The following is a 13,343-nucleotide window of genomic DNA, read 5'->3' as shown; positions in this document are numbered from 1 at the left end:
ACAGGGGGTAGGGCGGAGGAGGTGTGGGATGTGGAACAGCCAGTCAGAAGGTAAACTGAGAGGGTGGAAAATCGGGAGTGTTAAAAAAAGATTAAATAAAAAAAAAGACTTAGGGGTAGGAGGTTTATCAGAGTTTCAACAGGCTCTTCACTGTCCTCATCTGGAAATTCTGGTGGAAGAATTGAATCCCAAGCTTGTGTCTAGTGTAGGAAGACTTCACTTACTTCAGTATTGTAAAAAGTATGTTTCTGAGCAAGGTGTAATGGCCCACTCCCACAATCCCAGCACTTGGGAGGCAGAAGCCCAAGCATCTCATGAGTTCAAAGCCAGCATGGTCTACAGAGGGAGTGCCAAGACAGCCAGAGTTACATAGAGAGACCCCTAAGAAGTTAGAGGCTAAGAAGTTTCTGTATTCTTGCTAGCTATTGACTGGGAAAGAATGTCCACTTAAGGAGACTGCTCTAAGATCCCAGCTATGCCATCATGCTGTCCTCAAAGCCATCAAGAGACTTTCTTGTTTCAGTTTGGTTTGTCTTCAGGAAGTACTCACAGGATTAACTGAGCCTAGTCCAGATAGTCTCTCTAGCTCAGATCTCTTACCACCAGCATTCAGGTTGTTACTTTTATTACTGAGTGAAGACATGTATCTCAAGAATCATAATTCTTATATCTCATGAGAAGGCCATTTACACCAAGATTTGATATTTTAAAAGCATAGGAAGCCCATGGAGTATACATACATAATCCACTCAGCAGAATGTAAGTTTCTACATTAAAAATCTAGAACAGCAAATACATATGCCTCCAAATTATTTTCACATATGTATCCCATCATTTTCACTATTTAATTTGATATGAACATACAGATTGGACATAGCCACAACCTATTTTGGAAATACAAAAATAAAAATACCGGTTACGTAGTTTTTCAACATGGAAATTTAGATTTCAAACATGGGATTAGAAAATCCAAGGTCAAGTCTGTAATTACTCCTTTGTGATTCTTTCTTCATACATATTCAAGGAAACAGGAATGATAGATATATCATGTTGGAAAGTAGAAAATGACATGGGACAAGTGATATGTTAGGTATCTTTTCATAAGCCCCAAATGTTGGGAGCCCTTATTGTCTAATCATTTATAAAGTCCTTGGCTCTTGGTACTATTTTGTTTGCAACACTTGTGATTTGCAGGTTCTTAAAGAATGATTAACCAACAAATATACTTATCATCATGAGTGGACTGTATATACAGAATTATTTTTAACAGTACATTTCAAAATGATTTCAGTATAGCATATGTAAGTATTTAAAATATCCAAAAACAACACATATGTTTAATATATAATGAATATACATATAATATATTACACATTATATATTATATATTGCATATTGCATATTCATCGTTACATATTGCACATTATAAATGAAATATTATACACTACATATTAAGCATTACATGTTCCACATTGCTTGCTTTATATATATATATATATATGTATACAATTATACATATTATACACATTGACAGTTGCATGAACAAACTGATTCTCATGACAGCTCTGCATCCTACTAGCTTTATTACTTTGGTAAAGTGCATTATTATTCCATCTTAAAATACTCATTTGTAAGGGATGGATCAATATAGGATTTTGAAAAAAGTTAATAGATTTTTCAAACCAAAGATTAAATACTACAAATGTGTTTGTTGAGTAACTATAAATAAAAAGCAATAGAAAACTTGAGCTAGACATGTACTCATCGAAGTATAATAGTTTTAGTGTGTCCTTTCCTCTGAGGATATGAGGAGGATATTTAGTGATTTCATTGGATGCTCTTACTTCATCGGTGCTCTTTCTTCCTCTCATAAATGGTTCTAAAAGTTTGGTACACTGTTAAGTCTAGATGGAGTAAAAGTAGACAAGCCATGTTACATGCATGTTTTATCAATTTAAATATCTAAATTTCTAGGAACTGTACTGTTAAATTACAATTGTGAAACATGATCAGACATTAAAATCAGCATTAGGCTAGATGATCTTTAATAGGCTTTATAGATCAATACAATTTTCCCAGTCACTAATTGTATTCTTGGCTGTATGCTCTATCAACTCACACTTACCAGCAAGACGTGAACGAATTGCCATTTTTTTTTCTTTTATAGGAAGTGACCTTTGGACAAAGTTCATTGGCAATGCAGATACCTATCTATAATACAATATATCCCTTGACCTTGATGATCGACATTTAAAATGTGTAATTAAAATTACTTTTTAAATCTAAGCAAAATCTCAAATTGTTGATGCAAAATACCTGTTTGTTACAGTTTTTAAGTTTTGAATGGTTTAATGTATTCATATCTCAAAGATCGGGGTGCCAAGTTATCATTTATTACTCAGTTGTCAGCCTAGCAAATTGGAAAAACACAACAATAACAGATGCTGGGGGTAACTGCAGTGCTCTGCCATTACTTTGACATGTGTTTTTCATTTTGAGACTGGGTGAGTCACCCACAGAGAGTTATAAAGTAATACAGAGAAGATTCAAGGTTTTAATAAGACATTACCTTGAGATTTTTCTATACTGAAGATAGTATATCTCTCTCTGGATTTATATACTTACATATGAGAATATTCACACAAAGACAGAGAGCCAATAAATAGGAATAATAAAATTGCTATGTGGGTGATGATAGAAGCCAGCTTATTTCACATAGCGCCTCTCTCTCTCTCTCTCTTTCTCTCTCTCTCTCTCTCTCTCTCTCTCTCTCTCTCTTTCTCGCTCTCTCGTGTACGTGCATGTGCGTGTGTGTGTGTAATAAAAATCCCATCATTCTTCAGAGGTCTTAATGATCAAACATATGTTTCTATCTAATACTTCTTTTTACAAGAAGGTCCTGATCCTATTACAATGTCTGTGAACTTTCTCTTGAGGAGTAAATACTTCTTTAAAGAAGGGAGAATGGTACCAATTAGCTGTATATAATTGGAAAGAATAAAACTTTAATTTTCTATATTAATACTATATTCTTTGGTTATTAAATTCAAACTGCTTAGAAGAATTGGATGAAAGAGATAAGGGTGAGTGAGATGGTTAAAAGTATTTAATGGTGTTTCCTCATGTTATTTGAAATCACTGACTTAATTGAACCCTTATCAATATATTGACTAATCTACTTACAGCTGCATCAACCAGACATTTTGAAATGTGTCAATATCAGAATTGTTAGATAAAATCTAGTGAAAAGCTATTCAGCTTTATCTTTCCAGTGCTAAGAATCTGTGATATGTAATTGATTATTTGCATTTGGCTTGTAACACTTTTGTGGGTGAGAATGTGTAGATAAAAGAATCTATATTTTTAATCCATGAGGTATTCTCTGTAAATATGTTCCTATGTATGAAAGAAGTTATATGAGATTGTATTATAATTTCAAATTGTAAACAATTTGCAAAGTGTTATGACCTATAATAAACAAAGAATCCAGGAAGAACCTCTTCTATTTGTAGTAATCATGTACCAAGAAGCTTTGTAAAATTGCTAGACAAATTATTTTATTCTTTATCTTGTCCAGATAGTATTTTTCGCTTTGTCAACCAAACATAACAAAATGGGTAATTCCATGTTTGTCACAGGTGAGACTAAAATAGTACAGGACTAGCATTATTAATTTCTAACTTCGGCAATGGTAATAAATTAATTAGTGCAGTGAGCAAAGGTTTTTGTCGATCTATTTCACAGCTAAAACCTACTCTCATCCTTAGAAATACAGCTGAAAATGTGAGACGAGGTAAGATCAATGGATACTGTGTTGCTATAAAGACAGAAACTAAAATTATGGTCATATAACAAATAGAAATATTTAGAAAATATCTTGAAAATGTGTGAATAAAAAAAATCTTAAGGAAGATTTTAAAAATCACAGATTCTTCAAGTTGGTAGTTATGGTATAATATCTTCTTTTACTATATCCTGGTCAGTAGTATTTATGTCATTTTTCTGCAACCACTTTTAGGTTGTGCTTATACAAATCTCACAGTGTTCGTCCAAAATTGATTTGGTTAAACAGTTGAGAAGAGAATCGGAATATTACAGTACTACCTGTAGAAGTCAGGCTTAGTTCTTCCTCCCAGACCCATGCTCCCAGAAATAAGACTCAGACTCAAAATAGATTTATAATATAGCTGGGCTTTACTCGGACTGGATCATAGCTTAGATAACCCAACTATTTAAACCTATATTCTGCCACATGGTTGGTTACCTGTGTTCAGGTACCATGCTCCTGTTTCCTCACATCTTCCTGGGCTTATGTTTGGCCTGGCTCTATTCTAGGATTCTTTCTCTGGGATGTCCCATTTATTATTTCTTGCCTAAGCCATAGGCCATAAACTTTTATTTGACAGGTCACAAAGCTATACAATACACAAATATTCTCTCTACAACTGCCAGATATCTGTGGTAGGGAAAAAGTGTTCTATAATCAGAGTTATTTACCTACTTTTAGGGAAACTATGTGGCTGGCCACTCACTGATCCAATTGTTCTTACAAAAAAATCTCCATGAACTTTAATACTGCGTTGAAGTGAATTCTTTTATCTTTTTCTCTCCTTTTACCTTCCATTTTTCATTAAATTGGATATTTCTTGTTTACATTTCAAATATTGTTCTCTTTCCCAGTTTCCTGTCCATCAGCCCCCAACCCCTCCCCTTCTTCACAACCAAAAATATAAGAATTCTTTCATCTTTATCCTGTTTCACCTCTTTGCTGAATTTTCCACCGTAGAGCACAATTGTTCATCCTTTCACCTTCCCCATCCAAGTCAGGATTAGAAAAGTGTCTTTATTGATTTTCCTTTTCTGTATTCTAAAGAAATGCATATCATGGATTGAAATTTTTCAGTAAATAAATATATGACAAATATAACAAATTTACTCTTCCAGAGCATTCTATCAAGAAGCATGCTATTAATACTATTGCACATATGATTGTGTTTACTGTATGATTATTCTTTCTTCCATTTTCAAAGAGAAATATGATTGTAAGTGGTATCTTTTTTGCATCTCACTAATCTTATCAAATAGTAACATTAAGGACAACTTAAACTTCCAAGTAAAACAAAAAATAGCTCCAGTATGTTATCAACTGTATAATATTCCTCATTATGAGAGATCCTAACTAGCCAAATAAACATATACAGTTTGTTAATGTTGCTTGCTTCTTCAAAAACAAGACCTGCTTTGAATGTGGAAGTAGAGTTGAACATTTGAAAAGAATTTTCTGTGAAAGTTGGCTGCTATCACAAAGGTCTTAGAACTGTATAATATGTTTGTGTTCATATTTCTCAGTTTTATTTCTCAGAGACACTCTAGTTTCTAGGTTTTAGTACACTGTCAGAATTTTTTATAATTGCCTTCTTCCTTACTATAGTGCTAACATCGAGTTTTCCAATATAAACACTTTAATTGAAAATTATTTTTTTCCCCATCGTTATTAACTTGAGTAATTCTTATTTACATTTCGATTGTTAGCCCCCTTCCCAGTTTCTGGGCCAACATCCCCCTAACACCTCCCCCTTAAAAGATCCTAAGGAAGCAGGCACCAGAATATTTATCACAAAAGTTACAATGGATCTTTGAATTGATAATTAAAAATTAAACACCATTATGATATATATATATATATATATATATATGGAGAGAGAGTGAGAGAGAGAGAGAGAGAGATAGTAACTTTCTGATATATTCCACTCCTTTAACTTTTTCCTTTTGACTTCAGCATCTTATCCACATAATTTTAAAATACCCTCATTTGTAAATATTAATCACCCACCTTCCCCTGAACTATCTTGCAGTTTCCCAGAGGTGAATACACTTTCATTAAAGATTAACTTTACTTTTAACTGGCACCATTTACTTTTAATGTACTGACAGATTATGTTCAATGTTTTTCATTATAAATCAAGTTATCATTTTATTTTATTTATAAGTAAAATAATAATTCTGAGAACATTACCATTTTTCCTGTAATAGCTCATTTATTCTTACACCCATGAAAAGTGGCAGTCTTGTGGCATTGATATTTGAAATGAATATAGGTTAATCACCTGAATGTGTGTGAACCAAGGCAAAGGGTAGGGTAGCACAGCATGTGGCAATCAGAGCAGGTGATGTGGTAATGATCCAATTCCGAAGCTGCTATGGATTTCATGTTTTCAACGATGCTGGTGTTGTCAGTACTGGGTATAATACTCACTGCGAGAATTAGTTGGCTGAGAAATACTGAAGTTGAAACCTTTCTTTGAGGTCTAAGTCTAATTTTACATTCTTTGAGAATGTAAGATATCAATTGTGGACCAATCTGAGTTATCCTAAGGGATATGGAATAGTACCTAGGGAGCTTAACTAGGAGGAAGAATCTCCTATAAAACTGTTATCAAGACACAAAATTGTAATATCATTATTGAAAAGATATATTTTCAAGGTCAAGATGTATGTCTTAATATTATTGTAAAACAGGTCACTTACATTTTTCTCACATACCTTTCATTACAATTACTTCCTAGCATCCTTCCTAGACACTTGTGTTTTGTTTTTTTTTTTTCTTTTTTTTTCCAGAGCTGAGGATCGAACCCAGGGCCTTGTGCTTGCTAGGCAAACGCTCTACCACTGAGCTAAATCCCCAACCCCTGTTTTTCTTTAAAAAGAAGAGATTATCAGCATTTCACAGTTCTCTCTGCCCAACACCGGGAAATCCCATCTTATCATTATAGACACTTCTTCACTGGATGTATAATCCAAGTACATCTCTCAAATTCAATATTCTTAGCTTAATTTGTCAGCATCCACTTTTATGTTCTATACTAATTTCTCTACATTTACTTGTTGCCACAAATTTTGTATCCAAGGCAGAGCTTCAGTTTACTATTGTAGTTTTATCACCTCCAAATAGAATGGTAAATGTTATTTTATCACTTTAATCCCCCCTCATATGCCATCTTAATACCATCTGATCCATTTTTAATAAGTGAATTCATGGGATCATAGATCAGGAAACTCAAATAATTACAGGTCCTCTTGTGTAACTCAGTTCCATGTATGCAAGTTTAAGCCTTTCTTTATTTGTCTGATAGTATTTCTATTGCTTCTTATTTCTTCATGTTTGAAATTATTATTTTACAAGGTAGTACTAACAATGATCATAAATCTCATTAAGTTAGCCATATTGGCTTTGAACGTATCAAGAACTAAAATGGATATGAGAATATGAGGTAGGAGAATTTGATGGTAAACTGTGGAAAATATCGCAGCAGACTTCAACAGGTAAATCATCATCAAAAGGTGATTTACCCAGAATCATAATTTATAGGAATTCATTTTTACATATTCTTTTTTGGCAATTTGATTTCTTTATTTTATTCCATTTAAATATTTATTTGTGTTTCCATATCTAAAGTATAAACTCTAGTGAATGAAGACACTACAATTATGTTGTTTCCAGTATGGCTTCTTGACCTAGAACCCTTCCCTATGCTCATAAAATTATTTGACTAATTATTCTTTAATGGGTAAAGGGTATTTGCAACGAAATACTTACCACATCAACAATCCTTATTAAAATGTACAACATTCCAACCATATAATGGGATAATATATAACAAAATCAAATTAATTATATCTGTATGGATTTTTTACAAAAGTTTATACATATCTATAGTTCATTCTATCATTTATATGTAAATCACATATACACAGATATACTTAGGTATGCATAGAATGTCTCTAAGTGGTACATACACACAAAAGGTGTCATTGTGGTATAGCATGGCCAGAGGCCAGGAATCCAGAAGTGAGGACTTTTCACTACATATCTTTTTAAAACATTGTCCATGTGTACGCTTGTGTGTCTCTCTGTCTGTCCTACATGCTCAAGAGTGTGCATGGACTGAAGTTAAAGGCAGTTACAAACTTTCAGACAAGGATGCTGGTAACAGAACTCAGCAACCCAGGAAGGGTAGAACAGAATGAGCTCTTAAGCCTGAGCTATTCATTATCTCTATGTCCAGTGTCATTTATCATTTAATCTATAAATGTTTCTTTAAAAAAAATAAAAGCAAACGTTTAAAATGAAGTGTGCATAGCTGAAGCCCAGGCCCCGCTCCTAGAAAATTTTGATTTTGTTAAATACATTCATAGAAGTACAAGTAAATATAAAATCTCAATTAATCGTTTTAAAACTTAGTTTAATTATCATGATGATGAACACATTTTTATTTTATTTTTTTACAATATAACACATACGCAAAAGTGATCCACATGAAATAATTATGTATGTACCCAATACAAGAATCAACTGCACAAACTCTGCCCGTTGCAAATGGCTAACTGGACTGTGTTCCTTGAATGTTAAAGAAATGTTAATTTCCCAAATACATTTCTAATTATCCCGAAATTTTATGTTAGATTTCATTAGCTACAGCATCTTTAACATAAATGGTTCTCAGGGAAGCAGTGCTTTTTAACAAAGAAAACTTTAGGACTAAGCGTGGTTATGTTCAAGCTTTTCCAAATAAAATTTTGTTGATTAGTAGTTTGAACAATAGTGTATAATTCTGTAAATGAGATAATATATCTTAAATAATTTCCCCGACAATGTTCAAAGCCACTACTGAGTTTTCCTACATTCAAATGAAAGATACTCACCAAATTGTAATAATCTAAAACTTGAAGTACTCTTTTTAAAACTTTGATTAGAGCTTTAAATATTTTCTGAGATCAGCCCCAACAAACATTTTAAAACATCTTTTATCAAAATGTCATATCCACAGAATATTTAAAAGACTTGAACAAATTATTGAAATGCTGGTAAAACTCTAGTGCTAAATTACACTGAAAGCAATGACTGCATTCGCCTAAAGAAAGAAAATACATAAATCACTGTGAAAAATAAGATTAAGACTTTTTGTATGATACAGCAAAAATGTAGTGCTCTTAGAAAAAGTGCCAAAGTCTAACCAAGTTTTGATTGCCAAGAGGATATAGGAATCTCTCTCTCTCTCCCTACTCTCTCTCTCTCTCTCTCTCTCTCTCTCTCTCTCTCTCTCTCTCTCCTCTCCATCTCATCTTCCTCTACTTCTCTCCTTTCTCTTTTCCTTCTCTCTGTGGTTGGGCACTAGAACATTGGGTCAATTCCACTTTAAAAATAAGTCACACATACAATCAGGCGTGTGCATACTCACATCACACAAAAGCACATATGCAAAGAATGTTAGCCTGAACTCGAGGATAAATCTATACACTTTGCAAAGAGCTTTAGCTCCAGAGGCCTGCGTAGTTGCCATGGAGGCCTGAAGGGAGTGGACCTCCACCCACAAAGAGCTTCATCTCAGGCCAGTTGTAGCAGTGAGTGTAGAGCGCATTGGGGAATTCCTCAGTGCCCCCAAAGTAGTTCACCCAGAGTTCATCTTGGTTGAGCCAGCCTCTGCCACAAGTGAGTTTGAGCTTCCTCCCTGTGCGCCCAAGAAAAGAATCTGGACTGGCTGAGGCCCTTTCCTCCAGGAACTTCTGGGCACGGATATCATAGAAGAGCAGAGAGCCATGTCCAGTGCCCACAGTGATGATGTGCTGGTAGAAACTTAGAGAACGAACACCAGTGCCTCCTTCTCGTGAACACAAGGGCTTGATGTTCTGCTGGCGTTGTCTTGGATCCAGGAAGGAAACATGAGACTGAGAACCCACAGCGTAGAGGGACAACTCATCACAGTAGGTGAGACACACATTCTCCCTGCAGTAGGGCAGCCTTAGGGACAGCAGCCTGGACAGGGAGCTCCGGGCTTTCCACAGATGGAAGTAGCCATCCAGGGACACAGCCCCCAGCTCTTGGTTTCTGCCACTGAATGCAAGGGCTCGCACTTTGCGGTTACCCGGGTTAGTAGTTGCCCTTGGGATGGCCTCCATGTCCCTTGGACGAATGTGTGAATACCGTGGGATCCCTGAATTATTGTGCCAGCCCTGAATGCTGCCATTGAACATGTCAGGATCTACCCGCCAGAGTGCCACGGTACCATCTCGCGAGCCACTTACAGCCACAGTATCACTCATCCATGCGATGGCAAAGATCCAGTCCCTGTGGCCTTGGCGGTCACCTAAACACACAGGGTCTAGTGTGGGTAGCTGGTAGACAGCTAGACTGTTGGGGTTTTCACCTCCTGTAGCTAGGAGGGTCTTTGATGGATTCAGCTGGATGGCATGGATGCCACAGGTGGGTTGGTCACGGGTTTGTCCAGGCCCTCTGTCTCGCAACAGGGGAATGCGAGTGATCCGACCACTCTGGACATCAACCACGAAGAGTGTATTGCACTTGGTGCCACACACCACCTGCCTGGCATTGAGCCACTGGGACGCGAACACCTTGTTGAGGGGGCCTAGGGCCAGCTGGCGCTCCCTCAGCAGCTCAGGCAGTCTAAGGACCCCATAACTGCGCAGGTCGCCCTCGAAGCCCACGAGCCCCGGGTGGCCATCGGTGCCCAGTGCGCGGCCCTTCAGGTAGTGCACCACTGAGCGGCGAGCCACGGGCCGCCGGGGCCTCTTGGCCAGCAGCAATGGCCCATCCGCTTGGCCTGTCCCCGCCGCCGCAGCCGCCCGCCCAGGCGAAGAAGAAGTCCCAGCGCCCTGTTCAACCTCTGAAGCTTTCCGTTTCCTGCTACCTGTTTGCTGAGGGGCCATGGTGGGCGGCGGGCAGGCTGCAGAGGCGGCGGCGGCGCGGCGGTGGCGGCGCGTGGCACCCGTGTTGGCCGTTGTGGCGGTGGGGGTGGCTGTGTCTCCGAGTCAGCTGTGGGATAGCACTGGGTTCCAGGGGCCCGGAGGCTGAGTGATCCCTAGGGCACCGAGTGTCCTGGGTCCTGGGTGCTTTGGTGGCCAAAGAGGTGAAGGTGGCAGCGAGGCTCTGCTAGGATAGTGCGCTTGGAAGGAGCTGGGTACCGGCTGATCGCGGCTTTGAGTGTGGTGGCAGTGCCTGGGATCTGGCTGAGGGCGGGAAGTGCTGCCGTCTGGGAGGTGGTGAATTCTGTGTGGGGCTAAGAGACCTGAGGTTGAGAGGCGGAGAGAGTGGGAGGGGCTGTTGGCCGTGGGGTGCTGGGTAGCACAAGTCAGTCTGGGTGGGGGTTGGGAAGAAGCAGAGGGGATGGGCGCGGAGGAAGGCTGTGTGGAAACTCTGGGGAGATTCCTAGAGGGCTGAGCTCCAGTTAGCTCAGTAGCTAACACAAGTTGTTTTTTTTTTTCCTGTTTTTTTTGTTTTTTTTTGTTGTTGGTTTTTGTTTTGTTTTTCACCAGCCTCCACCAGCCTTAAAATCAAAACCTAAAATGTAGTCAAGCAGGGGATCAAAAGGAGCATGGAGCGTGACACGTGGGAATAAGTAAATGCATACTTGGTGTAATCAGAGGACACTTTGACTAAGGTCTTCTTTGAACTGGACTAGGCATGGAGATGTTTCAAAGTGACCTCTGTGGCTTCTTTCTGCGATTTCTGTGAAAGCCCCTCTGTAGATTGCATTTTAAGCTAGTCCAGCCTTACCTTTGTTCTTGTGTTTTTTGTTTTTAAATCTTCTGAACTTAAAGTTCTAGAGCTACTGCTAAACTTGAACCCCTGAAGGTTGTCTTGCTAATTCCTACTCCTTGACCCCAATTCATGGCAAGGTATTGGTAAAAAAAATAGTCAAAGGGAAGCTCGTGAATTTAAGGGGTCTTCAGTGACATATAGCTGTGGACATAGAGGTTACAAGTCAATGGCATGATGCATTATTATGTACTAACTGCTCAGGAACCCCAGAAGCCAGAGATGATGAGGTCCACGGTAAGGGCAAAGAAGTCCTAGAGAGAAAGGCATCCCTGTATTCTCCAGGAGCGAAAAGTCCAATTCCTGTAGTGAGGACAAGGACTCCTGCAGAGCTCTGTCTTGGATGAAAGGTCATCTAAACATCTGGAAGGGACTTGAGAAACATGCAAAATATCTGCAGTCAAATGGAGAAGAAAAGCTTTTCAGAGGGGCAACGTGATGGAACGGTGAGGGTGCAGATTTGAAGAACCGGGCAATCTCAAGAATGAAGAGATCCAGAGCTGTTTTGGGGGCTCCAGTGTGTCCATTTCATTTGCAGTTGCATACTGAGCAAGAGCAATTGCAAAGGATACCTGTGAGTGGGAGATTTGGTGACAGTTTCCAAAGCATATAGATACATGTGGTCTGGGGGAGGGGTTCTAATTTGACATATCTGACCAGTCATATGAAATAACAGCTCTTTTGTTGTTCTTCCCTGTACACAGCCTTACAGGTTTTGTAAAAAAAAAAAAAACATTTTCAAGTCTACAAATTTCACGTACAAAATCCCTTGGACCTTGCTAACCTCTCCCATTGAACTTCTTTGTAACTATGCATCCATCTTATTCATTTTCCCTGTAGACAGTATAGTATCAAGGAAGAAAAAAATGGTGGAATGAGAGTAAGAAGACAGAACATTACTGAAGAATAAGTTGTCGGAAATCACTTTATCTAGTAAAGGTTCTAAAATATAAATTAGAAAAACTGTGATACTTCATAGAATAGATTTTTACTTTTGTATAGAATAAAATGGACTAAAATTTTGGGGATGAGTCTATCAGTTTCTCTGTATGTAAGCATACTGGATATGTAAAAAGGAAATGTATGGTCATTTCTGATATCATTTATTCAAATCTAGGTACATGGTTTGTACTAAACCATTGAACAGCCAAGTAGTTTCTTTGCATTCAGCTTTACAATAACTTTTAAAATTAAGTTTTGTCTTAAAATGTTTTAAAACGAATAAAGTAAAACTCAGAAAAGGTAGTGACTCATGGTCTTACAGCCTGTGCTACAACAGATATAAATCTTCATCAGATTTTATTATCTTTTAAAATGATTTGTACCTTGTATTATTAAATAATTGTAATTTTGATTTCCTCAAAATATAATCTACTTTTATTGTGGAAACATCATGCTTGCTTCTGAAATTTAGATATGATTTCTAAAATCAAGAAATGTATAAATACTTAATACAAATTATATACCACTGTGTGAATTCCTTATTTGAAGGCAACATATAATCTTAAATGTATTTATATATTGTTCATTAATATTTTATTGTTAATAATTGTGAAATATAATATAGTCATATGTTTTTTTGCTAAGAAAAATGCCAATACAAGTTCTGGTATGACTCTACTTTTTGTTAATATAAGTATGACACTTTGTATTTAACACATTCAGTTTCTGTGTTTTGCATGAGTAAATGAGTTTCGTTAATTTTATCTAGGATATCATACCTAAAACA

General features: G+C 37.3%; 1 protein-coding gene across 1 annotated transcript; it reads right to left on the bottom strand.

Moving 5' to 3' along the window:
* Window positions 1–9,124: 9,124 nt before the first annotated feature.
* Window positions 9,125–10,728, bottom strand: LOC116889178 (DDB1- and CUL4-associated factor 12-like protein 2). The gene has a single exon (XM_032890342.1). It carries the CDS (start codon window positions 10,723–10,725, stop codon window positions 9,313–9,315), a length of 1,413 nt encoding a protein of 470 aa, XP_032746233.1. The 5' UTR covers window positions 10,726–10,728; the 3' UTR covers window positions 9,125–9,312.
* Window positions 10,729–13,343: the final 2,615 nt, after the last annotated feature.

Source organism: Rattus rattus, chromosome X (genome assembly GCF_011064425.1).
Source record: "Rattus rattus isolate New Zealand chromosome X, Rrattus_CSIRO_v1, whole genome shotgun sequence".
Lineage (NCBI taxonomy): Eukaryota > Metazoa > Chordata > Mammalia > Rodentia > Muridae > Rattus > Rattus rattus.
The sequence above is the reverse complement of the archived record's forward strand: the minus strand, read 5'-3'. Positions and strand labels throughout refer to the sequence as shown.